The following is a 27,422-nucleotide window of genomic DNA, read 5'->3' on the forward strand; positions in this document are numbered from 1 at the left end:
ATGTCTCCCCATTTCCCTGTATAAAGTCCTGCAGATTGGTATCTGCACAGCTTAGTCCAGCTCTCTGTTTGCTTGGTAAGCATCTGTCCCTGGCAGGATGGAGGTTGAAGGAACTTGGATAGAAAATGTGCTGGTGGTGTGCCAGATGTGGCAAAGCATGAAGCAGTGGAAGGGAATCAACTATTTGCTTTTGCTCTTTAAAACGTAGCTTTTGTGAAAGAAAATTTGGTGCAGGGGTTGTAGAGGTTTGCCACCTGGAAACATACAAAAATTACTTTTCTGGATAAGAGGATACAAAACGTCTAGAAAGGAAGGACTAAGTCAGGGGATTTGGATATGGTTGTAAAATATTTAGATCTGTTACAGAGCCAGAGAAGCTCTTTGAATGTTGTCAGCTTATTTCAAATGAACCTAGTGTTGGGATGGGAGAACTGACTTGATCAGGAATACAAATATCCTCAAGAAGGAAACTCCACTCGCTTCAGGTAATTATTAACAACCATGTTTGACACCTAAAACAGCAAACAGAGATTGTGAAATAATTGCTTTGGGAAAAAGCCAGAGCATCCAAACTGTTGAGTAGTCACCACAGTGGCTGTTCTCTACAACAAAATGTCATTATCCCTTTCTTTTCAAAACAGAGTCCTGCCAAATCAAAATCCATACTCAGCTGGGGGGAAGTGTCTATAAACAGCAAAAAGAGAAACTGTTCACTGTTCACTTTTAGGGAGTGAGTTAATCCATTTGCTAGTATAATTTCCCTTTATTGCTGGGAGGGGCTGGTTGTTGGGAGCTGGCAGGAGCACCACAGGGACAAGCTCGTCCTGTAGTGACCCTTCCCCAAGCACTGCTGGGACTGAGCACGGGGAGGGCTGGGTGGGTGCTCTTACAGCTCTTGCCAAAGCAGGTGCCAAGTGCTGGAGTGAGCTACACAGTGTTTTAGTATCAGCTGGGAAAAAATTCCAGGCAGCATTTGGTCTCTGGAAGCTGCAGATAAGGCTGGAGTGTGTGTGTGGCTGTGGCTGCTCTCTGTGGTAGCAGCCCCAGTCTGTGCTGCTGCCTGGAGGTGCTGGGGATTCCGTGGTCTTGTGAAAGCACAGAGCCGGTGTGTCTGTGGCTGGAACGACACCGTGATCTGGGTAATTCCTCCTGTGAGGACTGCATGGGAACCAGAGGCATTCCTAAGTCCTGGAAACCATGGGATTAGATTGCATTTATTTATCAAATCAGCAAATGTTACTGGAGAGCAGATCTTAGCTCTGCAAGTAGATGCATAGAATCCTGCAAAAAAAGCAGATTCATCACTGTTTCTAATAAAATTTTGGTCTGTGAAGGCTGTTGTTTAGGAACTCAGCGTGGGTCCCATCTGTTTTTAGTATCCAGTTGTACAAGTAGAACCCTCATATCTCCAGTAAAAATCTTAGCAGAGCTTAAGGAGACTAAAACTTTTATTAGCAGTTTTTATTAGCACATTAGTAGGCTTGGTGTCTAAGCTTGGCATGTGGTGATTACAGGCTGGGTGCATGTAGCAGGCTTTTGGAAATGGGGAGACAGATCCTGGGAAATTCTGAGAGGTTGCTTCTCTCCATAGCAGTAAACATGTAAAAAGTGTTACTTGCCTTTCACACCAGCTTTCCCAAGGGACTGTCTTGCCCCCAGGACAGGACTCTACAGAATGAAGGTTGGGACAGGTTTCTTGTGATTTTGGCACAAAAATCACAAAACAAGAACGTGTTTTTCCTACATGTTTTTCTCATATGTAGGAAAAACACGGTTCAAAGAAAAGATTCGAGTGAGGGTCATTTAGTGACTTGGTTGTTGTTTTGTTTGTAGTAAGATCTGTGAAAGTGCTGATGCTGTCACATGTTTTACTGGTGAAGTCACCACTTCCTTTGGGACGTAAACTATCAGTCCATTTAGAAGTCAGTTCAGCCATGTCTTTTAACTGGTGCACAGGTGGGTGGCATGAGAATTTCTGAACCATTTTGCTGCTTGCTATTTAATCATGGTGGTTTACTGGGAGCAAAGGAATGACTTTATAAGGGTGTAGTGCAATAAAACAAAGTCTTCCTCTGACACTGGCGGCATATAATGAGGTTAAATATTGCTTTATAAAGTTAAGTGCTGTGAAACATTCATCAGTGCCCTGTGCTGTGCATAGTTACCATAACCACCATCATTATAAAGTAATAGATGCAACAATTCAGGACTGGAGCCACCAAGGACAGGGTTGATGTCTCCATCTGTGTGTGGGAACCTGGCATTGCCCTTGGCCTGTCCAATCCTAGTCAGGCAACGGGAGCCATCCGGGAAAAGTGTGGTGAGGATTATGTGGAATGAGAATTATTAGCAGCTTCCCTGCCAGCCCCATGTCCCAGTTAATTAAGGAAGGGTCGCTCACCCAGCCTTCCCTGCATTGCAGCAGGCAGATCATAGCTCCAGTTTGACTGGTGACCCAGAGGTGGAAGTTTGTTTTCCACTCTGTGTTCTCTAAATGTTCAAGCTTCCCAGGAGTCTGTGATGTTGGATGGGTGGATCCTGGGGAGTTTTACTGTGATGTTTGAGATGTGGCTGCCCCCATGGCACCACCATGCACAGGGCAGCGGGGTGTTCACCGTGAATTGAAGGGCTGGTTTTGGTGAAGCATTGCCAGAGCACTTGTCTGCACACAGATCAAGAAAGGTCTAAGTGAAGATTTTTCCTGTGAGTTGTGCATGACTTTTTAGAGACTTTTTTTTGCCACATTTTAGGCTGTTTTGAGTGAGTTCTGGAAGGAGTTTTTCTCCCTACATCATCTTTCTGTGGGATTTGGATTGATCTTCGAGTAGTTTCAGTAGTAACACAGTGGTGCCTTTAGCCTGCTTCTGTCTCTTGTGTAGTTTCTGGTTCAGCTTTTATGTAAACTTTGAATAAACTATGTGCTGTTGCAGTCTTGAGTCTGTAATAACTGAATTTGGGACCCAGCTTGGTGTTTTTCAAGCTGCAGGGAGCTGGCTGCAGACAGCTGGGATGAAAGCTTTGTGTCACAAGGGAAGAGCTGAGGGAGCATCTCTGCTTTTGCAAACCTGTAAGGCGCTTTCAGAATAAGATCCCTGAAGTCTTGCAGTGTATTTATAGGCTTGTAATGCTGTTCAGAGAATGTTACAGTATCCTCTGCAGCAGAAGTGCTGGTTTCAGGTTTCTGGAGCGTGGTAAACAGCTCTGGGCTCTGGTGGTATCTGTGCTGCTCAGAGCTGGGCTGATCGGCCACACTGGTAGGGTTTGTTTGGGTTTTTCAGTGTGAAAAATCTTTTAAGTCCCAGATCATCACATCTTGATCAGTTCATTAATGAGGCTGGGGCCCTACTGTTAAAAACATTCTGATACATCTGTAGCTCCCCATACAAGAGGGTCCCTTACCAACAAGCATCCTTTTGGATGAAAATGGAGGTGTTACTGCAAAACCCTATCAGTTCCTGATCATCTGTATTGGGAAGCAGCTCTTTGTAGTGGGTATTATGATTCTGAGAAGGTTGATGAAAAGTGAGTGGCAGAAATCAAGTCTTAGGAAGAAGTGGACAATTTCAAGACACTGAATTAAGTAGGATCACTTCTGTTTACATTGAAGCAGCTCTAAAAATGACACTTTCCACCATAGGAAGCACTTCAAAAAGAAGGACAACAAAATGTACTCATGTGATGTGAAAAATATAAATCTAATCGTTGCTAAAGCTCACCCTTGCTGGTAGTATTTCTAGTGTAGGGTGTGTGGCTGGGATATGGTTGGCTGGTGTTCTGTCCTCTCTTTGCCACTGACACACTTTGTGCCATGGGCAGCTTCTCTCCTTCATGGCATTTCAGATTTGGGCAGTGAAAGGGGTGGGATTTCCTCTGAGCCTGGATCTCAGAGCACTGTGTCAGTTTTGTGTGCCAGCTGCCTTCTCCATGATGGGGTTTCTGGTAATCCTGTAAGAAGGTCCTGGGTTTTGACTGTGGAAGTGTGTGGTGTTTATAAAGCGTTAATGTTTATAAAGTTACAAAGTGTGTGACTTTTATAAAGGGGCAAAATTAGACACAGCAGGGATCAGGGAGAGGTTTGGGGTGGTTCAGCACTGACAGATGTGGTGGTAAGGCTCATTTTCTCAGCCTTTTGGCTGACATATTAATGACAGTACTTGAGAAACTTTCTTCTTTTCTTGCTGTTCCAGTTCTGTATTAAAGTGAACCACTGTTGGACAACTGTCTGAAAAGCAGGGAGATTTCTAGAAATATCCTTTGATTTCTGACTGGAAATGAGAAACTGTCTAAATATTCTGAGTCTTTAAATAGCCACTGGCTGAAGGACACTGTAGCCTTCAAGTCTCCTTGATATTTTTACTGTTCTTTGTTTGCCCTGTGCTCTTTTCACCATTTCATGAAACCTGCATCTGGTGAAGGCATTCCTCAGTGCTCCTTCCCAGCTGCCTGCAGCCTTCCCCTGCACACAGCTGACCCTGCCTGTTGTGTTTGATTGAAGCTGCACGAAGCTACTCCTTTCCCTGGTCGACACAGTGGTGGTGGTGGTATGAAAAATTGTCAGGGCTGGTGTGATAATACTCCCAAAATGTGAGTTTTTCAGCTGTCCCTGAGGAGGCTGGCTTGACACAACACCTACCTGGTCATTCCCAAGTCCAGCACAGACCAGGTTGTCAGAGCAAGAGCCCAGGCATCGCAGACTTTTCATTTACGCAAATTACATTAAACTTCCATGCTTAAAATAGCATAGAATTTATAATATAAATAAATCAACGTTTCTTGTGGATTTGTTGGGGCAGGAGTATTTGCTTCAGGCATGCAGCTGACCTTTCACTTTCCTGTTCCATTTCAGGAGGTGCATACCTGAGCCTGCCTTCGTGAAATCAGTGGAGATAACATGTTTCTTGGCAGGTGTTGCAATTCCAGTTTGCCAGTGGCTAAACTTGATCTTTGTTTTTTATTTTCTAACAGTTCTTAACAGATAATGCTCATGACAGAGTAAAAATATTTGTCTGGTCCAGTATCTCTGTCTTCAAGATGGAAGTATTATTTTTAAAAGGTAATGAATCAAACAGTAAGGGGGCGTTTTGGTTGTTTTAAAGTGTTTGATTTAACTTTAGCACAAAGCTCCCTGCTGTCCTTTGTGGTCTGTGGGCAATAGAAGATGACTACCACAGCCCTGAGCCTGCTACTGCAGGAGGATTTCAGGGAAGGAGGATGAACCAGGTAATGAAGCAAATGACCTGCCCTAAATCTGGCTTTTAAAATGAGCTCTGTCTGGGATTAGTATCCTCAGGCTGCAGCTGGGATTAATTTTGTAGGTAGGAATTGTAAGATGCTAAAATGTGGTCTCCTCACCAGTCCTACACACATTCACACCGTGTAGAAATGTTTTGGTTTCTCTTGCCTGCCCCTTTGCTCCAACACACAATGCATATAATCTGATTCTCTGAATGAACCTTTGTTTGGGGAAATACTGTTAGTTTTGGCTCTTGGAGAGCTGAGCTGACAGGCCCAACTCCCCAACAAAACAGATTGGAGATGACAAAACAAACTAAAACCGTGTCTTCGAAAAAATGAAATGCTGGGGAGAAGCCAGAAAGTTCCTTTTCTGTGTTTCTGGAAAAGCTAATCTGTTTAGCTACTTGTACTATCAAGTCTGATTTTTGTCCTATTACTTAAATTAAGAGCCTCATTGCCATTGCCTATAATAAAAGTAAAATTCTTACCCTACCTCAAAAAATTGCATGATTGTGTACAGGAAGGAACTTGGGGGAGGCACAGAGGAAGTGGGTTTTGAGGCTGGAGCTAATTAGGCAAAAAAAAAGAGTTGTTTTAGCACAAGAGCAGGGGGAATCCATTACCTAAACAGGAAAACATGGGACATTTCTGTAGCTTGTTCCCATAAGCTGAGTTCACAGAATTTAGATTTGAAAACAAAATAATTTGTTTACAACCATAGCACATTAGAATCCAGGGATCTGGAGAAGAAGTGATTCCTGCAGATGTGCAGTAGCTGCTTCCCAGCCTATCTGCTGGGCTTGCTGGGAACGCATATTTGGGTAGCAGGACAGGCCTGTGGAATCTAAACCACAGTACTTGGAAGTTTGTGTTTAAATTCCATGTACCATAGATCTTGGCCAGGTACTCTCTGAGGAGAAGAGAAAAAATAACAGCTCCTGAGCTAGGGAGCCAAATATTGCCAGAGATTTTCTTTGTCCCTGTATATCAAACAAGTGAAAGATGTGAGGGTGGAAATGAGGACTTTATGTGCAAAGCCCAGTGGTACATCAAAAAAATCCATGTCCTACTTCTACTGTGTCACTCACAAACTTTGTAGCCACGGGCAGGTAATTCACTCTTCGCTTATTTTGAGCAGGAGAGCCTGAATTCCATCCTCGGAGGGTATTTTAAAAACTTCTTGCTTGGTGCAGCATTTAGTTCACTACAATCCCAAGATGATTTCCCAGCTGAAAATCCTGCTCAGCGACTTTTACACGTCATGGCATGGAGAATGAACTTAAATTTTTCTGAATGGGGAAAGGGGATTTTTTTCAGGCTGATGTTTACAGCAAAGTCTTCCCTGCTGCCTTCTCTTAGAACAGGATTTAAACGTAAGGCTGTAGTAGTGTTGTGAGCATTTCTGAGAGAGATAAAAAATGGGGAAATGCAAGTTGAATCAGAAGCAGCTGAATAAAGCATTTGAACTGTGTAAAACCCGTGAACTCTACCATGCTATACCATACAGTTTCCATTGAATTGACATATATTCAAACCACCTGCTAAGAGGAGGGCATATGGAATTTATCTTAATATTTTGAAGTCTTGCTTCTCTGCCCCTTCAGTGCTCTTTGTAGAAATCAGTTTCCTAAAATGCAAGTGTTTCTTAATGCTAATGAGTAGTGAAGGATCCCTAAATTTCTTCCGGGTTTGCACACAGATAAATGTCTCTTTCTGCCCAAATCCAGAGGGTGCTTCTGTCATGTGGTTTTATGCTGACTGAAGTCCATCTTAAAATCCTCTGATTAAGGGAGGAGAACAGAGGATTCTTCTGTTGTGAGTCATCTCATCTCAGAGCTTGATCCTGCTTACAGATGTTGGGAGGAGTTTCTCATTGAGTTTATTAATTGAATGTTGTTTCAGTGCTAGGGAGAGCTACTGGTTTAAATTTTGCAGCAGTGAATGGCATCTCATGTGTATCTGTTAAGAAAGAGGATCACCCCTTTGCCTTGTCTCTACTGAGTCCAAAGCATTACTAAAACATCCTGCAGGATCATTAACTGAGTGTTATTAACCTAGAATGAAATGATGAGAGGCAAAACTTTACTTGTAAATGGGTATTGTCAGGATACTGTTAGAACACAGGTCTGCTCCCTAATTACATTTCAGTTGATTGATGAAAAATTTAGAAATCAAAGGTGTTGAAGGGAATCAGGTCACGCTTTCACAGTGGATGTCTGTTTCTTGTGTTTTGCTGCAAATTTTGTGCTGTTTGAAGATTTGTAATTGTTTTACAACACAGCTGCTTTCATTGGAGTTTTAGAAACTGAGAGTTGTGTTACTGTGAGAGACCAGTGCTGTGTGATCTGTCTGCCTGCTTGGATCTCAGTTGCCTGAGGTGTAGTTCCTGAGCTGGGAAAACGTGTAAAAAAGCTTGGGAATGAACTGCAGCCTCTCTTGGTGTATCCAGGACTCTTAGGTGAAAGTTGCAGCAGATGGAAGTGGCAGCCTGGGGTGCCTGCAGCCTCTCCCCTGACAACCCTCCGAAGCACGCTGGGGCCACTGCGTCCAAGGGGATTTCCAGCTCTGTTGCTGTTGAGCTGAAGCTCTTTTGGCTGGTTTGCTGTGATCAAATCACTTGATGAGGACGTTTGGACTCAGGAGGTGGAGATTTATATATGGGAGACTGAGCTGCTGGAATGCATTGCAAGTCACTCACCAGATGGTTTTCAGCTGCTTTGCTTTGCTTTGATTTGATTTGATTTGATTTGATTTGATTTGATTTGATTTGATCTGATCTGTGTGCTAGTGAGGAGAACATGAAAGTCACCTATTCTTTCAGCATTGCTTACATGAGCTGAGCTTCTGGCAGCAGCATCCCCTGCAGGATGCACCTGGGAGCCTGGCTCCCCGTGTTCCTCAGCTTGGGCAGCCTCTGTGCAGCACCAGCATTCCCACAAGCTGTGGGTGCAGCTGTCCTGCCTTGTACTGTGCACTGTTGGGTCCAGTTCTCCTGGCACTCCCCTCGTTGGGAGCAGCATCCCCCAGAGCTGCAGCAGCTGCTGGACCACGGCTGTGCTCCAGGGTTGTGCTGCAGGTACATGCTGACCATCCACCTGTTGGGAATTGCTCCACATTTGCTGTAGGAGTTGGCAGGAGCAGCAGCCAGATGGTGTCTCCAGTTGTTTGGGTTTTTTTCTTGTTGTTGTTTTGCTGCTTTAAAATCTGAGGACTGCTTTTAGTTAGGCAGCTGCTCTCAGTCACAGTGCTGTTCAAAGTAATTGACTTTCCATTGACTTTGGAATTTCAAATAGTGTCTAAATATTATTGTCAGCTTCATGCTGATTCCTCTCCACTGAGGCTGAAGTCGTTTCATTTCTGACCTCAAGCTGGACTTGTGTTTTGCTCCCATGGGAACTAAAAATAATAATTATTTTAAGAATAGGTTCTTAATCACTTCCTTCTTTTGATGTACTAGTCTTGTTTAGTATTTTCTAAGAATGTAATTGAAAATATTTTAAACTATTTATGTTTTAATTCCAATTTTAATTAGCTCTTTGAAGATGCAAGGAGTGTACCAGACTTGATTACAGTTTCCTTCAGTCTTTTTATAGAAAAGCATTTGCTCTTGTTATTCTGAGTGCAGATTATTAGAGTTTTGTTGCTTTGGCAAACTGTCGAGTCACACAGAGCTATGAAGAGATGAACATTAAGTTGACAGATTTCTTAGTCAAAGGCATGTGGGTACTTTGTCAGTGCTGGTGATGCACCAGCATGTTAATCTCCTGTCTCCAAACTGTTAATGTGCAGATGAGAAACAGGAAAAGATGTGCTTTAGTCTGGGTTTAGAAGGAAGGATAAAGCATGCAGTGGTTCTGAGGCAGAGCTGGCTGTGCAGTGAGCACTGAGGGTGTTGGGATAGTTTGCAGTGGTGGGAGAAATATTAAATGGGTGGAGATCCACTCTCTGACCTGACACATGGGCTGGGTAACAGTGAGATGAAATGGTTGGAGATCTTTCCATTAACTAAAAGTCTTGAGATTTAAAGTGGGATTTTGGGAGATGTATTTCAAAGAGTGGCATATGGATGCACTACTGAAAATAAATTATCTGGAAGGATTTCCTAAATGTCCATGGCAGAGTCTGATGGTACTGAGTATCTTAAAGCCCAGTGAGAGCACAAGTACATTAGCCATGATTTTTCAATTCCTTGCTATAGTTGGCATGGTTTGCTCTCACTCCCAGTCAATGAAGTTGCTTGCTCCACCAAGTCTGCTTGTCTTGGGGGTGCTCATGTTCTATTTTGTGTACCAAATTTTGTTTATAGTTTATTTTTTTTATCAAGCACCAGCATCCCAAAGGCTGCAGGAGAGCCATGTATCATAGTCCAGTATACAGCCTACACCCCAAAGGGTATGGGCATGGACAGGGCTCACAAATTCATCACTTACCTGTTCCCTTGCTGCTGGGAATTATCCTTTGAGTGCAGTTCATACTTGGTCTCTGCATCTGCTTTGTTGTGCATAAAAGAACATCACAGTTTATTTTTAAAGAGGATAAGGAGGGAAAAAAAAAATTTCCGAGTCAGGCAACAACTCATCTGCTGGTGGGTTGCTACAACCTGTTGCCACAGCTGGCATTTTATAGGGCAGTAAAATTGAAAGAGCAGAGCTGGTTTTCTTTACCTGTCTCTTGTTTGAAGCCGGGCATTTGCTCCTCTGTTACTGTCAGAGCTGTGGGAGTTACCTGAATGTGAGAGCAGTTGTGGTGTCAGCAAGGCAGGAAAGAAATGGTGAACGAAATACATGAAAAAGAGTTGGTTTAATATCCTGTTATTGGCAGCTCTGGCATTCTGATTTCTTTTGTTTAGGCTTAAGACTTTTTACTTGGTTTTAGTATTGCAAGTTTTATTAAAAGGTTTCTTTAGAAAGAGCTGCTATTGGGAGGTTTCCCAGACCAAATGGGAAGCTGGGAATCATCAGTTCTCTAGGCTCTGTGCGTGAGCTCTGGTGAGCCAAGGGAAGTGCCTTGCACTTCTATAGGATGTGCTGCCTATTTGCACAGCGATTTTAGAGCTTAAATGTGAAATGAGCCTTTATGGATATATAATTCCTCTCTGAGCTCATTTGTACTGAATGTGTGAGGCAAATGGCCTGTGCCAGGGCACTGTGTGTGCTGGTACATCTCCAGTGCCTCTGCAGTTCATGGCAGAGACCATTGCTGACCACACGTGCTCAGGGGATCTCCTCTGAGAGGGCAGAGTGTTTGTAGGTGACATTGCTCCTGTCACTCCTTCGTGTCCATCACCCCTTGACCTGATGCTCGTAGTGTGTCAAGGTGAACCTGTTTCCTTTGTTGTTGTATGGGTTGCAGGTGGTATTGCTGGTCCAGTTCCCTCATAGCAAGGTTGCACAAACACACAAGAGACAAACTTGGAAGATGTGGGGCTAGCCCCCCCCCCACCTCCCCCCCCCCCCAAAAAAAAAAAGGGAAAATCTGGGATAGGCACAGTTTTTATACTTTAATCTCTGTCATGAAGTTCACTGTGTTATGAGTATTTCCTACTTCCTTTGCCCTGTCAATAGTATGGATTAATGATTCATAAAGGTGTGTTTAAGGGCTGGGTAGTTTGTGTTTATACAGAGCTTGCTAGAGTCCCTGCTGCTTCTTCCTTTTTCTTCCATTTCCCTTCCATCTCCCAGGAGCATTCATGCATAAGCCATTTCTTTTTCCAGCCTTGCCTTTCCTTGGAGAAAAGTTACTCTTTCTTGCCTGTTGGTACTCCTTTGTGTCCAGCTCTGATTACCAGCAGTGTAGAATTGATAGGTTATGTTTTTTTCTTGGGCCAGAGCTAGCATTTCATTCCTCCTTTCCAGTGTTACCAGCCTGGAAAATCGAATGGAACTGTATCTGACCAAACGTGCAGAAGCCTCTTAATTTAAGTAATCTCGATCCCAGTTGGTGGAAGCCCATAGGTAGGGATTAGAAAAGGTGTGATACTGGCAAAGAGAAAAGTGTAGGTGAAATTAATTTCATTCCTGCTGATATTTGTGAGATCAGTTGTGACAGTTCTTAGTTCTTATGGAGGACTCTTGAAGACTGGATTAATCTCTGGCTCCTGGCTCAGTGAGCCATGGACAGCAAAAGTTGTGACTGGCTACAGCAAGCCACACTAGCCAGTTCTGCTTGGCTGGTTTAGGGGGAATGCGTTGTCTTGAAAGGAAGAGAGAGAAAATCTGAAAGCAGAGTGATTTGTTGTCTGTTTTGTTGCAGTGGAAGGTTGGTTTCGCCAAAATGGAAAAATTTTAAGGGATTGAAGCTTCAGTGGAGAGATAAAATCCGTCTCAATAACGCCATCTGGAGGGCCTGGTACATGCAGTGTAAGTACCGTGCTGGGGCTGGGTCTTTCCTGAAACATCGGTGAGAACAAGAGAATTGAAACTATTGTCAAGTGAAAAGCTCGGGAATCTGCTCAAGGTCTGATGTTTGAGGCAATGCTGTTGGGTCAGGGCTTTCCTGGATGTGCCCACAGTGAGGATGCGCTGAGTGCTCCGAGCACAGCCCCACATCCCCCTGTGTCATGTAGTTTATCAGGAAGGAATCCTAGCTAGGCTCCCTGTGACACCTTGGCACTGAAGTGACAGCTCTCTGCAGCCCTGCACGAGCTCAGCACTTGCATTTCCGTTGTTGTTTCAGACCTGGAGAAGCGCAAGAACCCCGTGTGCCACTTTGTGACCCCTCTGGATGGCTCCGTGGATGTCGATGAGCACCGGCGGCCAGAGGTGTGTGAAACCCCAGGAACAGCCCAGTGAGCTCTGGAGTTTGTAACAGGATTTTCTGGTCTGCTGGAAACAAGGGCAGCATAGCCAGGCTGTGCTCTGTTTTTATTTACAAGGAGCCATTAAAAGCAGAGTGAACCCAGTTTTGTGAGTTCATCACATTAGGATGATCAAGGTGCAGCCAGGACATTTGTTATCTGTGTGATTTATGTTAATGTTGTAGTTTGATGAATCATAAGTTATAGAGGTGCTATTTGAATAGTTAAGATTTTGACAGCCACTGCTGTCTTCTGACTGGAAGTCGGTGGGAAATCAGAGTGATGACTATTTTCAGGACTGAATCTAAGTGACCCTGGGAGAGTGTTCTGTATTTTATGTAATTGGCAAGGTGTGGTTTCAAGAGAACAAGCAATTTATTTTTCTGTGTTGAGGTAGTTTCACAGACAGATCAAATATGAGTTTGTGTTCTTTCATTTTTCTGCTCCTGTAAACATAAATGAAAACTAACATCTGCCCTCTGGCTCCTTGCAGAAAACCAGTGAGGCCCTTGATGTGGCAATGTATGGCTCTCTCTATACTGCATAACTTTAGAGTAATTTATAACTCAAAGGAGTTCCAGATGAGTTTGTGGAACTGTCTCAGGTTTTTGAAAGAACAGTGTTGATGTTTGTGTTGAAAGTGACCCTCGAACACAAAGTTAAGGCTCTTATTAGTCTGCTCTCCCTAACTTGCACACTGCTCTCTGTGATACATTGAAGACTCATCTTGTCTGATCCTTTTGTTGCCATCAGTGTGTGGCCTGCAAGGTCCTCCCTGAGCTGGACATCAGATTTTTATTGCTTTGTGTCATTCATAGCAGCTTCTGCTTATGTGTGTGTGCATGTGACCTTGTGAAATTCACAGGATATTGTGTGCTTTATACGTTATATTTCAGTAAATTAATTTTTATAGGTTTTTTTTTTTGCCATTTCTTAACTCTTGGTTATGGTTGAGCTGCTGTGGGAGATGCTGACAGTGCAGTCAGATGTCATCTGGTGTTTGGTTTTTGTGGGAAATATGAAGTTAGTACTGTCAGATTTGCTCTGTGATAGCTGCACTCTGGGACAGTGTGGGCTGCTGATACGTGAGCTCAAATAGAATTAGCATGCTTTCTTTTGCATTTTTTATGCCTGAATATTTGCTTGGAAACATATTGAATATTCAGCCCTTATGTGATTCCGTGTAATTCATGGTATGTGTTTGTGTTCTCAGGCCATTGCAACAGAAGGGAAGTACTGGAAACGAAGAATTGAAATAGTCATTAGGGAATACCACAAGTGGAGAACATACTTCAAGAAAAGGGTGTGTTGGTTTACATAGTGAAAGTAGTTTGCTTGAGCTTGATCAGTATATTGTTGCTTTTTGAGTTTATCTATCACTTTTTCTGGCATGCAAGAGTACTTAAAACAGATGATAAACTGGTACAGACATGCTTACCTGGTTAGTTCCACTTAACTAAAAATTATTGTGCTGGGACTGATTGTGCATGCTTGGGTCTTACAAGTTTTTCAAAATCAGGTCTTCCACTGTCACATACAGGACCTATTCTGACTTCACCATCTGTTGTGTTCTCCTTTTGCAGTTACAGAAACACAAAGATGAAGATCTTTCAAGTTTGGTCAGGGTAGGTAACACCGCTGAGAAGTGGCAGCACTTATGTTTGTAGAACCCACAGTAGATAACAAAACTGTAACGTGCAGTAGCTTGCTTTGATTAAAATCTAAAGACAAGCATCTTGCTTAAGCCTTAATTAAGGTTGGACGCGTTAGTGTTCTGTGCCTCAGAGAGCAGTGTAAGATTTGTAGCTTGAATTGGATGAAGGTTGAGTGTCAAGTGCTGTGACAGAAGAAATGGGAATCAGTGTTGCATGCCCAGTGAGATCAATCTCTTTGAGGGCTGGCACATGATTTCATCTTGTTACTGAGTTGTAACTGGCACTGCTGCCTTGCTTGTGTAACTGGAGCTGTGAAGATGTGGGAGCTACATGTTGCAGATTTTCCTGCTGTGCCCACAGCTCAGGCAGATATTATGCCAGAATCCTATAAAAGGACAAAATGGTTAAAGGAGCAGTGGTATCACCATTTAGTATGTCCCCTTAAACTATCAAAGCTACTTTGGGTATGTAAGCTGATGATCAGAAGCACTGTTCTGCTGTTTTTGCGAGGCAGTGCAGTTTAACTCAGCCTGTAGTGAGGGATGGATAAGCCAAGTCACATTTTGTTGGATTTTTCATGGGCAAAGTGTGCAGACTTGGAGTTTCAGATACATCTCACAAGACAGTTGTTTTTTGCATTCTTGCTAGTCATGTTATTTTTAATCTTTATTCAAACCAAGGGATTGTTAAACTAGGGGCAAAAATACTTGTGTAATCGATCAGATAAGGAATGGTTGTTATTTGTCTTACATCTTTCTAGTCAACATCTGGGTTTTGGGTGATAAGCTTTCCCAGAGTGTTGTGGCATTTCGGTGAGCTGAAGCTGTTGGTGTATCAGAAGCACCACTGATGTGTTTCAGTCCATTTGATGGCTCCTCAAAGAGAGGCTCTTTCTTTAAAAATGTGAAAAATGAGGGCTGCTTTTACAGATCTGCACCAGACTGCTTTGGCATTGCTAGGCAGCCTGACCTCTCTTCCTTTCCTTTGACCAGGATGATGATGTGGTTCTCTGGCAAAAGAGAAGGTATGGCAGAGAAACCCCAGTCCCCATGGAGGAAGGCAGCCTCTTGGATGCAGACATGCTCATGTCCGAGTTCACCGACACCCTGTTCTCCACACTCTCCTCACATCAGCTGGTTTCCTGGCCAAATTCCAGGGACATAGGTATTTGTTGGCTGTAGCTATGTTGCAATGAGAACCCCTACAAAAATTCTGGTTTGTTGCTTGGCTGCTTTAGTTTTTTGCCTGTGAGGTCTATCTTACATTGCTGATACAGATAAAAACAGATCAGGAAATGTAGCTGTCTTATAATTCTGTAGATTGTAGAACCCCAGTTAATGATCTGAATTTAATTTCTGTCTTCACTTCTTATATGCTGCTCCCAGCTTTGCCCCCAGTGTTGCTCTGAATGAATCTGTACTGAGCAGTATTTACTTTATCAGTAGTGAAGACATTGTGATTTATCTCAAAGCATAGTTGTGTGTGTATTTTTAAGGGAGTGCCTGTGTATTTTTGTTTGGCTTTGTCCAGTAGAACCAGTGCAAGTTTCATCTGTGCAAACAATCCCAAGAGCTGTTCAGCTCTGTGGAGGCTCTGACTGCCTGATGGGACAGCACATGTCCACTGTTCACCATCCCTGCTGCATGGATGTCTGAACAACTCCAGAGCAGCCATAGTTTGCATGAATTGTGCTCAAGGCAAATGAAATGGGTGATTGTTTATTTTAAAATACTCTGCTGTGAGCTCAGGCTGTGCTTCCCAACAAGGTTGTGTGTAGTGTAGCAGGGGTAAGACAGGAGGTTTGGGAGCAGGAGGCATCTGAGCTTGACAATCCCAGCTGTCAGTTAGAGCCTTCAGGGTTCACTTCTTCCATGTTAGTAATTGAAAGTTTCATTCCCCCATGGCTTTGATATCTGGACTGTGCTGTAGCTCTGAAGAGAAGCAGATGCTCAGTTCCTTTCAGAAGCAGTTTATCTGTAACATCTCGGCCAAGCCTGGCTGTGGAGTGTTTTATTCCTGCTGCTGTTATTATGTGAGTGGTGGGAAGCTAATCTAATTTGTCTCCTGAATTTTGCAGGACACTTAGGAAATGCTGACATGATTCAACCAGGGCTTATTCCTCTCCAACCAAATTTTGATTTTATGGATACTTTTGAGCCTTTTCAGGGTAAGAATCATATATAGAGTTCATTAATTTCTTCAATATTGCAGTGATTTATGAACTAGGTTTAAAAAAAAAGTTTAAGTGTTACAAACATCGAAGGTTTTCCCATTTCACACTTCTTAGTGATGAAGACAGTTATTTTGTTTGTCTTTGAATGTTCTATGGCACTGTCAAGGATTCCATGTAACATTAAACTGCTGCTGACAACTTTGATGTTTATGGATCTTCATGGAAGTAGAGCCACATCTATTTGCTGGCTCTGCAAGCAGTCTGCACCAGATAACTGTACTTTGAGGGACTCACTGAGGATCAGCTCTTGGCTTTCTGTGTGTAGATGAACCTTTAAAAGGACTGATTTTTGCATTGTCCCAGTTTGCACGAAAGCTGAAGGAGTCAGCCCGAAAGACAGAGTTCCTCTGGAAGACAGCAATTCACTGCTCAGTCAACATCAGTTGTATGAAGCAAAAATCCTATGGTTTCATTATTTACTAAATAATACTGATATTCCTGTGAATTTTAGGATTAGGCAATGTTGTATCTTGAGTTTGAAAAGTAGAAAATTAATAGGTGACTTTTCATGTTTCAGAATTATTCACGCCCAGTCGCTCCAGTAATTATTTCCCTTCCGTGTCTGCTGTCAGCTCAGCTACCACAGACAGCAGCAGCCACTCCTCCCAGGTAAGAGAGGTTTAAAACAGAAGGCTCTGCCTTGAACCGTGTCCTCTCAGGAGGAGTTCAGACATGTCTGAATCAGTGATATTTCCTTGTCTCTCAGTCTCCTGTCCTGACATCGGGTTCGTTGCCCAGCACACTTCCAGCAGAGAACATCAGCGATGGACTGATTCCTTCCTCAGTACCTGCTCCTGTCATTCCTGACGTCGTTGCTGATCAGTGTTCCAGCATTAGAAGTGGGGGACCTTTCATCCAGCCGGCAGACTTCCCTCCCGACTCGTCTCTCAGCGGGCCACAAACTTTTATGTCAGTGTTCCAGCCGGCGCTGCCGCTGCTGCAGCCCACGAGTGCCCAGCAGCAGTCCCCGCTGCCCGCGGTGCCGCTGAGCTCCAGCCCGGGCCCCGCCCCCGCCGCCTTCGCTGCTCCAGAAACCCCCAAGTTCCTCTGTGAATCCTCTGTCATCACTCACACGGCTTCTGCCACGCTGACCCACAACGCCCCTGCCACCACCTTCAGCCAGAGCCAGAGCCAGAGCCTGGTCCTGGCCACGCAGCAGCCGGGGGCAGGAGTGCCTTGTAACCTGGCCTTCCAGACTGCTGTAGTGCAGGGGCAGCCCCGGCCCCAGCTGCAGTCCCAGCTGACATTTGCACTCCCCAAACCTGTTCCTCTGGCCAGTGCTGGGACAAGGCCCAAACAGTCACAAAAAATAGTGCCTGCTCCGAAGCTTGAAACAGTGTCCTTACTGGTAAAGAATGCCTTCATCACCCCAGGTGAGGAGCGCTGCGGGAGGATGGTTTTTGTTTTCTGAGTTGGACTAGCAGGAGAAAAAGACCTTCTTGCTTTTCTTGCTTTACATAAGTTAAAATAGAGCTTCTGAGTGTGTACACGGAACTCTTGAATCCGCTGGCTGAATGCAAGTGGCTGCACTATTCAGTGGGATGCTCTGGACTGCTGCAAGGATTGGAAGCAGTTTTGATTGAGTGTGAAAAGCTGACCTGCAGAAGGGGGTCTCTCTTTATAACATCTGTGATGGGCTGTGTAGCTGCCCCAGCTCCGTGCTCCATAGAAACCCTGGATTTAGGTGTGATGTGATTAACTGCCCTCAAAGCATTCAGACATGGTGGAGGAGGAGATTTTCCTCAGGGACATGGAGATCTTTGTCTCAAGCAGTCTAGAGACCCTTGAGATGCTTTAAATCAGAAGTGGGTTTCAGGTCAGGGTAGAAACACCTGGGACTTCCACACTGGGTAGGATTTGGAGCCACTGGTGCTGCACAAGGCAAAGAATAACAAGATCAGGAGTGAAAATAACGCTTAAGATGTTGCTTGTAGGAAAGCTCAGGGCTAGAGCAGGACAAGGCAGAATGTTTTTCTTGGGATTATTGCAATCTAAAAATAGATTTGTGGTGGCCGGGGGCCAAGTGACTTCAGCCACTTGAAATGTGCAACAATAATTCAAGAAAAAGCCTACCTGGAGGAGTAATGTTAAACAGGCTTTACTAGGGGGTAGGTGTGTCTGCCAGGGCCTGATAGTGAGGTTACCCACCAAAAAGAAAAATGACTGTTCTGGAGAAGTTCAGAAGAGCCAAGATCTAATTCCAGGATGTCACTGGGATCAATTTGATCCATGATTAATAGCATGAGGGTGTTAAAGGCAGTGTTCCTATCCATAGGATGTTATAAACTAACAGTCCATGTCCCTTCAGCAGTCGAGACGTGCATTTCTCACCTAGTGAAGATTGTAAGCAACTCATTTTCAGAAAGCCTTTGCTCCTGCTTTTCTCAGTGCTTCCTGGGTTGTTCCTCACCCCATACATTACTTTTGTGTAGTGCTCTAGCATTTGCTTCTAGACCATCACAACCAGTGGCTTTGTTTCTCATCTAGATTAGTGGCATGTGTTTGGGGATCATGGTGTTCCTAAACTACTTGGACATCAAGCTCAGGGGACGAATCCAAGAATTTATATAAATACTAGAGCTTTATTTTTGGCAGTAGAATAAACATCAGTACTTGTAACTGAGGCATTTATGCCTGTCATTTGTGTTCAGGACAAATCATCTCGTGGCTGTAGAGCAAATTATGTTATATCTTGTGTTAGAGCTGCTGTGTGGTATAAGGACTCGAAAACCTGTACAGATTGTCTCATCAGGTGCAAGACTTCACTGCTATCACCACTTCATGATAAAGGTGCTGTGCTGATTTTTTGAGAGGAAAGTCTGCAAAAGATGCATGTGTAGGACAGAACACATGTATCATGTAAAGTGACTGCTAAATATTGTTGCTGGCTGCTGCAGTTCCCCAAATGTTGAAGTCAGAAAGGCCAAGCCTGTGCAGCGGCATTAATGCACTGGTAAGGGGAGTAGGCTCTTGAGGTCAGTAGAGATGTTACAAGTCCAGCTGAACATCAGTGAACAGTGGAAGGGTTGTGATTCCAGGTTTAGATGTGGGAATGCTCAAAGAATGAACTCCCTGTGTCAGTGACAGAGCTCTCCTCCATACAGACCCATGCAAGGCTAGCACAAGGCTTGTGCAGTCCACAGGCCTCTCTTATGGAGGCTGTGCAGAAACTCCACTCGAGTCAAAACAGTTGTCAGTCACATGTGACATCGTCAGGGAGGGGACATTGGATATCCCTGCACTGTCTCCCTGTCCTGCTGTGTGTGTCCTTCAGGTTCCTGATGCTGAACTGCAGAGGGGTGGCTCTGCAGGGCCTGAGCTGTGCTGACACTTCAGTCGTGCACCATGCCTTTATTTGTACAAAGGAGAGCTGAACCAGTACAGCCAAAAGTGAAGCCAAATACGTTTGGTTCAGTGTTATCAAAACCCAGACAGAAGCTGTATCTTTGCCTGGTTCTTCCCTTAGTAACAGTTTAGGATGGTCAGTCATGTTCTGTCTAGACTGGGCAAGAACCATGTCACCATAAGTGCCATGGTAGTAATTGCACATCTGCATTGGTTACGTGGAGATCTTCACAGATTCTTGTGGAGACATTTGCTGCTATTCAGAATTACGTCTAGCTGCCTAAGCACTGCAGAACTCTTGGTTCTTTAGCATATTTTGTAGAGTTTTGATGCTGGTTCCCAGTCACATTTGGTTGTCTTGTGGTTGTGTGTCATCTAAAGCAGCTATAAAACCAGATAGTGAAAGAAGCTGGTAGGCTGAAGTGCTGAGGGAAAGGATTTAAGATGCGTATGCGAGGAAGCATGAACTATTGAGTCATTGATCCTTCCTGGATCAGCAGAGCAAGCCTGAGATCCCAAAGTGTGGATGGAAGAGTGTCTTCCTCCTGTCAAGTGACTCTGACAGAATGAAGACACTTTGCATCTCCCTGAATTACTACATACCTCTGTAAATTCACCTTGAAACACTGACAGTGATAATAGAAAACTCAGAAATAGCTGGAGTGTTGAAGCCCTTTGTACTGGATTAACAGGGTTGAGATTATTAGAGCTGCAGTGAAATAGTACCAGATAGATTCCCCTTGATCCACACCTGTGTTTAATGACAAATTATTTCATACAAAATAATCTCCATCTCTTTTTTTGTCTCATTAACTATTCTAACTGAATTGTGTTCTTCAGCTGCCTTTCAGGGACAGTCCAGAGCTGTGATTGTAACTCCAGCACCTTTAAAAAGAGAGGGGATTTTGACGCCAGCCACGTCTCAGTCTAATGTTGCAATTGCACCAGCTGGAATTGTCAGAGTAAGGAGAAGAAAAAAAATGACACATTTATTTTCTAGGCCTGTTATTTGCAAGTAGTGAGAGCCATAATGTGCTCAGGCAGGTAACGAGTCCACTGAAACATCTCTTACCCAATGTATGCATTTGTGCATTCAGCTTTATGTTTGCTTATTTTTAATGTAGCCACTTTATGGGCTTGGAAGCACTTTATAGTCTTGACAGGCTCTGTCTCACACAACAGTAAGGTTCCAAGGAGGCCTGTATTCACAGTGCTGTGGATGGGGATGGTTTGTGCTTTAACTGTGCAGGAGCTGGAAGGAGCCCAGGGAGCTCACCTTTCCATTGCCGTATTGGAAAACATGCCTTGGGTATGTGAGTGGGTTTCCCCAGTATGTTGTGTGCAGGAAGATGGAGATGGATTTTAGTATATTATGCTGTTGATGTGTTGTAATAGTGCTTTAAGTTATGAAAGGATACTGGTCTCCTGCCAGAAGCCTGCCTTTGGTGCCTGCCAATTCCTTATATATTAGCCCTTGTTTCATGTCATCAGATTGTTAATCATGTATTAATTTGCTACTTTTAGTGAAAGGCAAGGTAACAAATCTCTTTCTCTCTCTTTCTCTTTCTTAATCTCTCCCTCCACTTTCTCCTTTCTCTCATCCCTTCTCTCCCTCTGCCCCCACACTGCCCCCTCTGCTCTCTTTGTTTTTCTCTGTGCTGTTTCTGTGCTGTTCCCAGGCTCCCGGGGTGACGGAGTTCCGTAGTAACATTCTGGTTGGTCCAGCACAGCGAGCACCAAGTAGTCAACAAAGCCAGTCCACAGTCTCACATCTCTTCCCTCCTAGTGTAGTCCAGGATGTGTTGGTGAAAGGAGAGCACATCCCTTCCCACTGTTGCAGTTCACAAGTTCCCTCACCTACACCTAGTAAGTTAGAAAGCTGTAAGCATTCTCTCCCCTGCACATGGAAGTGTGTCTGTTGGGTAGGCAGGGTGTAAAGGGGCCTTGAGGATCCACAGATAATTATTGAAGGAAAAGCTTTTCAGACCCTTCTACTCCATAGCTTCAGTTGCATTCAGTAGTTTGCAATTTTTGTCTTAAATGACTGTGCAGTATCCCCACAAACTGTGATTTTGTGGTTCCTGTAAGTCACTCCTTTCTAAAAGGATGTGCTGTTGTAGTCACCAAGAAATGAAAGGCATCTGTGTAGGAAGTGCTGAATAGGTTTGTTGTTCAGTGTCATAGCTCTGATTTTGGCTGAAGGATCTCAGACAGAATCCTTGTAGGTAAGTGCAAAGACTCCTTTTGCATGTGCATCGACAGTGTGTTCCTGGGCTGGCTCTGGTGGTAAATGCTTTTAAGTGTCACCATCGTGTTCTAGGCCTTTAGAGACAAGTGGGGGAGCCCAGCAGGACAATGGAATCACAGCCTGTGCATCCAACATGCTTCTGCTAAAATAATGTGTGTGTGAAAGGACTTTTACATCTTGCTATTTAGGATGTATCATGTGACATGATACCCTAAGCTTTCCCAGCAGTGTTGATGTTTTCAAGCATGTGGTTGCTGCATCAAGCAGTGTAATTTGGTTGCTGACTGCATTTCGGTTCAGTTCTGAGTAGAAATTTCTCAGCAGATACATTTGCTACAAGAAGTTGTTTGTTAATGTGTTTTGTGTTTTTTTTCCTTTCTGAAGGCCGGGACTGTCAGAATTCAGGCCAGGCTTCCCCCTGCACCTCTGAGCAGAGCCCCAGTCCACAGTCACCTCAGAGCAGCTGCTCAGGAAAACCTGCCACTGACCCTACTATGGCTGCACTTAAGGTGTGTGTCCCTTCCTTTTAGAGGATTTTCTCCTATGCCTTCCTCTGTCTGCTTTTCTGTCCTGATGCATGAGCATGGACAAGGGAAAGCTGTGCTTCAGGACAGTGGCATATTTGTGTGTAGGGCTTAGCTTGCTGCTGCATCCATGCTGCTCTGCAATTCAAAATGTCAGACTAATCGACTCTGCTTTCTCAGGGATGCCTCACCAGAGGGGCCAGGCTTAGCTGTACTTCTGCAGGTCCTTACAGTGACAGCAGTTCCTGCTGTGTCTCACAGGAGTGTTGTGACAGGTGTCAGTTTACTTGGTCAAAGGTTTCAGGCGTAGTGTTCTAAACCGTGGCTTTTTGCCATTGTTCTGTTGGGGCTCTTCAGTCTGCAGGGCTCTGGCCATCGCTAGAGGGGAAGTTCTTGGCCTGCTGAGTTACTTACATGTCTCCAGTGATGCTGTGCTGCTCCACAGAGAAGCAGCTCCAGAGACTCTACAAGTTACACCTGTAAAACCCTTCAAGAATTACTGGGGTAAGAACTCGGCAGCCTAGAGAGGGCACCCGAGAGCTGGTTGTACCTCACACACAGGCTGACCTTGTCAGAACACTTTCTGTGGTGGCATGAGAAATTTCTCAAAAAACCCCATCAGAACAATCAGCTGTAACCCTCTTATTCATTCCGTTGTGGAAGGGAGTGTTACTTAACTGTTTTGCAAGTGCCAGCCCTCTCCTGGCTTCTCTGGCTCTGTGTACCCTGTGAGTTTGGTTACTCTAGGGCAGAAAGGTAAGTCTTAACACCTGCAGCCTATGGCTACACTCAAGTCTATATTTGTTGCAGAGGACAATTGGAACTGCCCCTTGCTGACCATGGTGCAAGTTACTCATCAAAATTGGCAGGGATTTGCTTGGTGTGAAAGCTCACAAGCAGTGGATTCAGCCTGTTCTGCTAGAGAGTAAGGTAACAAAGGAACAAATTAGTAGGGCTGGCTGATGGTAGGAAAGTGGTCACTAGATGGAAAAGCAAGGACATGGCTATGAAATAGGCTTTACAGCCATGTAAACACACCTGCTCTGACAGAAATTGCTTTGGATATGTACTGTTAGTAACTCTTCTGTAAAACAAGAGAGAAACAGTGATACTTGCCAGACTCCAGATGTATGTGCTTTTGTTCCTCTGTATTGCTAGTTAGACTAAACAGTTCTGTATTGCTAGGTAACATGGTTATTTCAGTTTGGCAAAGCATAGAGGGCGGTGGAAATCTCAGTTCTGCTCATGAACGTGCATTTTCTGTGGTTTTGGGCAACCACTTCACTGCTTTATTACATTGCTTTCCTCCATTATAAAGTGAGGTGATGGTGAGCTGCTGCCAGGAATGTGTTTTCGAAGTGCAAACTCAGTTAAAGAAGTTTCTTCATCCCAGGTTTTCTATGGCAGACTCTCAGGAAAAAGCAGAAATTGAGTAGTGCAGCAATAGGAACAACTCAGGCTGGTGCTACCAGAGAGAGACTCAGAACAAAGAAATCCCTGGGCTGTTACACAGTTATGTTCTCTTCCTTTCTCTGTGTCTCTGCTGTGGCTGTGACACTCGTAAGCATCCCAGGGATGATGATCCCTGGCTGTTCCAGGCTCCAGCTGAGCTGGGTGGGAGCCACAGGGCGGCAGTGTGTCCCCAGCTTTGGGAAGGGACCTGCCGGCTTCTCCTCTGTCCTCAGCAGCTCAGAGGCCTTGGGATAATCTGGCATTCCCAGTGCCAGAGCAGAAACTAGAGCTCCTTTTGTAGTTTGGAAAGTCTTTTCTTTCTATGGACACCAGCCTTGGGAGCTCCTGTCAGTGATTTGTGTAGCTCCCCAGCCCTGGGATCCAGGGGCTGCAGGATCCTCCTGTGCCTAGAAAATCCTGCCACTTGTTTTGTTACTGATTGCAAGGTAATTCTACTGCAGGCTGGACCAGTTCTGGGTCTGCTGATCTTTGTTCTTTTGTTAATATAAATCCTAAGTATTTTACTTCTTGATGACACAGCTGAAGCTTAGAAAGAGGCGTAGGGTGACCTTTGCTTTCTGCTAAAGCACTCCACAGGCAAATAGTATCTTTCAAACCTTTGTGTGCCTTGCTGGCAAGTAACAAATCACATGCATACTGTACAAGTCTAGAACCTCCAGGTAATATGGTGTCTTTCAGATTTTGATGCTTAAAATAGGTGCACATGTCAGAGGTGAGTTGGTCCACACACTGTCAATTCATTATTAAAATTCTGGAGAGTCGTTCCAGGGGAGACTGTGAATGCCAGCAAGTCTACAAAAATGACACTGAGTTTGAGTAGATGAAATAGTCATAGCAGTAGAACAGTAAAGGAGAACAGCATAAACTGAGCTGATTTTACTTACGCAGAATCGAAGGATGAAGCATCTTTCAGAACAAAAACGAAGGTTTAATATCAAGATTGGTTTCAGTGCTCTGAACAGCTTGGTGTCAGCCAACTCCAAGTTGGTAAGTACTGCAGCAGCATCTACAGTTTAATGTGAAATGTTAAAAACAGCCATTCTCAAAGTCTTGTTAATTCATGTAATCATTGCACTGCTGAGAGGTCAGCTGAGCACATCAGAACACACAGTGCTGGAACACAGCAGTTAGCAGAGGTAGAATGGAAAAGCTCAGGTAAATTCCTAACATTTCCTGCACCAGAGATCTCTGGTTGAGATCTCTGCTTCCCAGCAGATGATTTTGAAAATCTCTTCAGGATTCTTTTATACCACCTAGCTGTCTTTAAGAATCCAGGCCTTTCTTTTGCCCCTTTCACCTGTCTTTTGTGCATGGCTTTACAGAGAAAAAAAAATCCCACCTGATTTTTCATTGTCAAATTACTCTGTTCAAACTAAAAGCTTACTCTGTCTACACTAGTTAATTTAGTTCACTAAATTGAAATACAGATCTATCTGCACAACAAAGTTCTTAGTGACCTTTGAATACCAGGAGTTTTGAAACATGTAAAATATGAAAGCTTTTTGTGCAGCATGTTGATTTGCTTTTATAGTTTCAGAAACTTAGGTGGTATGTTGTCAGAATTTAACTTCCTTACTTGAACAGCCTATTTTGAATGGAAGTCCTTTTTGAAAACTCAGCTTTACTGAAATGTTTGGTTATTTTATTTAAGTACAGATTTTTAATTGTTTCCTCCAAACTGAAGAGTATTATTATTATGTGTCTCTTTTGGTGGGTCCTTCTGTTTAGTAACTTCAGGTTTCCCAAACTAAATAATTTATGTTACCAACTTGAAGCAGCACTTCCACCAGCACTATAAATCTGTCTGGAGATGTAGCACGTCCTTCCGTACTTAGGTAAGTCCTGTAAATACTTTTAAGAGGACAGATAATGAAATAAAGCATGTTAAATTACTAAAATACTTCTTTCTACAAAGTAGCAGAAATGTAATTTATGGGAGAAAACAACCCCTGCAGCCACATTTCTCTGTAGGGGAGCATGAAGAGGATTCAGAGAAATGCAGAGTTGAGCATCTGGAGTGTTTTGCTCTGCCTGACCCTGTGCTTTTGTACACAGTGAAGGAAAATTTAGAAGGTGCTGGAGTGCAGGTTAGGAGAACAAGCTCCTCATGAGCCTGAGGCTGTTGCAGGAGGTGAGCTGTGTGTCTGTGTTTGGCCTAGATCAGCCATGCCATCACGCTCCAGAAGACAGTGGAATACATCTCCAAGCTGCAGCAGGAGAGGACACAGATGCAGGAGGAAACCAGGCGCCTCCGGGAGGAAATCGAGGAGCTGAACGCCACCATCCTGTGAGAACGGGGAACTTCCAGGGATGGAGCAGCAGCTTCAGTGGTGCCTGGGCCAAACAGTAGGGAGTGTGCTCAGTGTCACACCAGGGGACAGACGGGTGTGGGACAGAACAAGCTGCTGCCGGCTCCAAGCTGAGCTGCTGTGAGATGGGTACTGGTGCAAATTGTAGATTTTCAGCAAGCTCTGAGCATGGAATACACAAGTGACAGCATCAGGGAGGATGTGTCAGGTCAGAAGAGTTCTGAGAAGTCGGTGAGGATGTTTTTATAAAGCTCATTGGTGATTGAACTAGCTCTTCACAATGGCTTTGCTGCAGTTTCCTTTTCAAATGCAGTCAGTTTATACAGAACTTGGGCTCCAGAAGTTTGCCACTGGCTGAACATACCTGTGATAAATCACTTCACCTTCCCAGTGCCTCAGTTTGCTCTGTGGGTTTACAGTTATGTGCTATTGCAAAGTACATTGAGAACTGCAGTGGCTTTACTTCCATCTCCAGAAGTTTTAAGCTTAGGCATGATATTAGAATTAGCAGTGAATCAAAATCTTTTTATTCTTCTTACAAAATATGTTGAAGTCTGCTTGGTTTTATTTTAAATTGATCTGTTTTGTAAGAATCTGTTACATCTTCTTCTGTAACATTGTTTAGGAGTAACTAAATTTTTCCTTGACTCCTAATGTGCCTCGTCCTTAATGGATGCCCAAAATCACTTTGTTCTATGTTATACTTCCTTTTCAGTTTTGTTATTTATAACCATAAGTGTTTGTAGCAGCTTGATAAATTGCTTTGCTGCATGAATATAGAAAAAATTGTTGGGAGAACAGTTTTTATTCCTGACTGGAGCAGTTAACACTCTGGAGAGATCATGCACTAGGAAGCCCTTCCACCATAGATACCAGGAGTGCACATTGTCCTCCTGCTGCAGTTTAGTCTGGAAGAGAAATGTGTGCTTTTTGGTGGGATCCTGACCTTCAAACATCTTTTCAGTTCTTGCCAGCAACAGCTGCCTGCTACAGGGGTTCCTGTAACACGGCAAAGGTTTGACCACATGAGGAAGTTGTTTGATGAGTACGTGAGAAGCAGGACATTGCAGAACTGGAAGTTTTGGATTGTATCCTTTTATACAAAGCTGATGAACTTGGGCTTGGGTACCGGTATTTTAGAGCCAAGAACTTGGGATTCTGATGCTGTGACTTCAAGCCAAGTTGCTTAAATAACAAATGTCCTCAGTTTTCATCCACATCTGCCTGTGGTTGTGGATCCTTGCAGAACTGCTCACCTCAGTATGTGGGAGGTAACTGGAAAGTAAAATGCAATGGAGAGGCAAGGTTTTCTTGCTAGGTTATTGTACTGCAGGAAATATTTTTGTGGACTCTGCTGTAACTACAGCTCTGTTTGCCTTTTGGGAGATGTACATAGACAATAGCAAAGATTTTGTGGGGTTGGGGGGGGAATTACAGTTGCCAAAGCTGCTCAAAAATTAGCACATTCCCCTTTTTTCCTCTTCAGGCAGGGTGGAGGACTTTTACAAAATAATATTGAATATCACTAGGAACTAAAGATCAATTTTTTTCCTCAGTCTTAGTGTTACAAATTTGAAAATACAATTATTTAAACATTGCAATCC

At 43.9% G+C, this 27,422-nt stretch overlaps 1 protein-coding gene across 1 annotated transcript in view; it reads left to right on the forward strand.

Moving 5' to 3' along the window:
• MLXIP (MLX interacting protein) overlaps window positions 1-27,422 on the forward strand; it is a 40,465-nt gene that overhangs the window by 11,875 nt on the left and 1,168 nt on the right. The window contains exons 2-15 of the mRNA XM_062504195.1: window positions 11,488-11,594; window positions 11,911-11,996; window positions 13,245-13,334; window positions 13,615-13,656; window positions 14,679-14,850; window positions 15,764-15,853; window positions 16,437-16,528; window positions 16,626-17,292; window positions 20,105-20,226; window positions 20,944-21,130; window positions 21,897-22,021; window positions 24,398-24,496; window positions 25,669-25,796; window positions 26,783-26,906. Of these exons, the coding sequence (XP_062360179.1) occupies window positions 11,488-11,594; window positions 11,911-11,996; window positions 13,245-13,334; window positions 13,615-13,656; window positions 14,679-14,850; window positions 15,764-15,853; window positions 16,437-16,528; window positions 16,626-17,292; window positions 20,105-20,226; window positions 20,944-21,130; window positions 21,897-22,021; window positions 24,398-24,496; window positions 25,669-25,796; window positions 26,783-26,906 (2,131 nt within the window). The remainder of the gene's footprint in view (window positions 1-11,487; window positions 11,595-11,910; window positions 11,997-13,244; window positions 13,335-13,614; window positions 13,657-14,678; window positions 14,851-15,763; window positions 15,854-16,436; window positions 16,529-16,625; window positions 17,293-20,104; window positions 20,227-20,943; window positions 21,131-21,896; window positions 22,022-24,397; window positions 24,497-25,668; window positions 25,797-26,782; window positions 26,907-27,422) is intronic.

This window comes from Cinclus cinclus, chromosome 17 (assembly GCF_963662255.1).
Source record: "Cinclus cinclus chromosome 17, bCinCin1.1, whole genome shotgun sequence".
NCBI classification, from domain to species: Eukaryota; Metazoa; Chordata; class Aves; order Passeriformes; family Cinclidae; genus Cinclus; species Cinclus cinclus.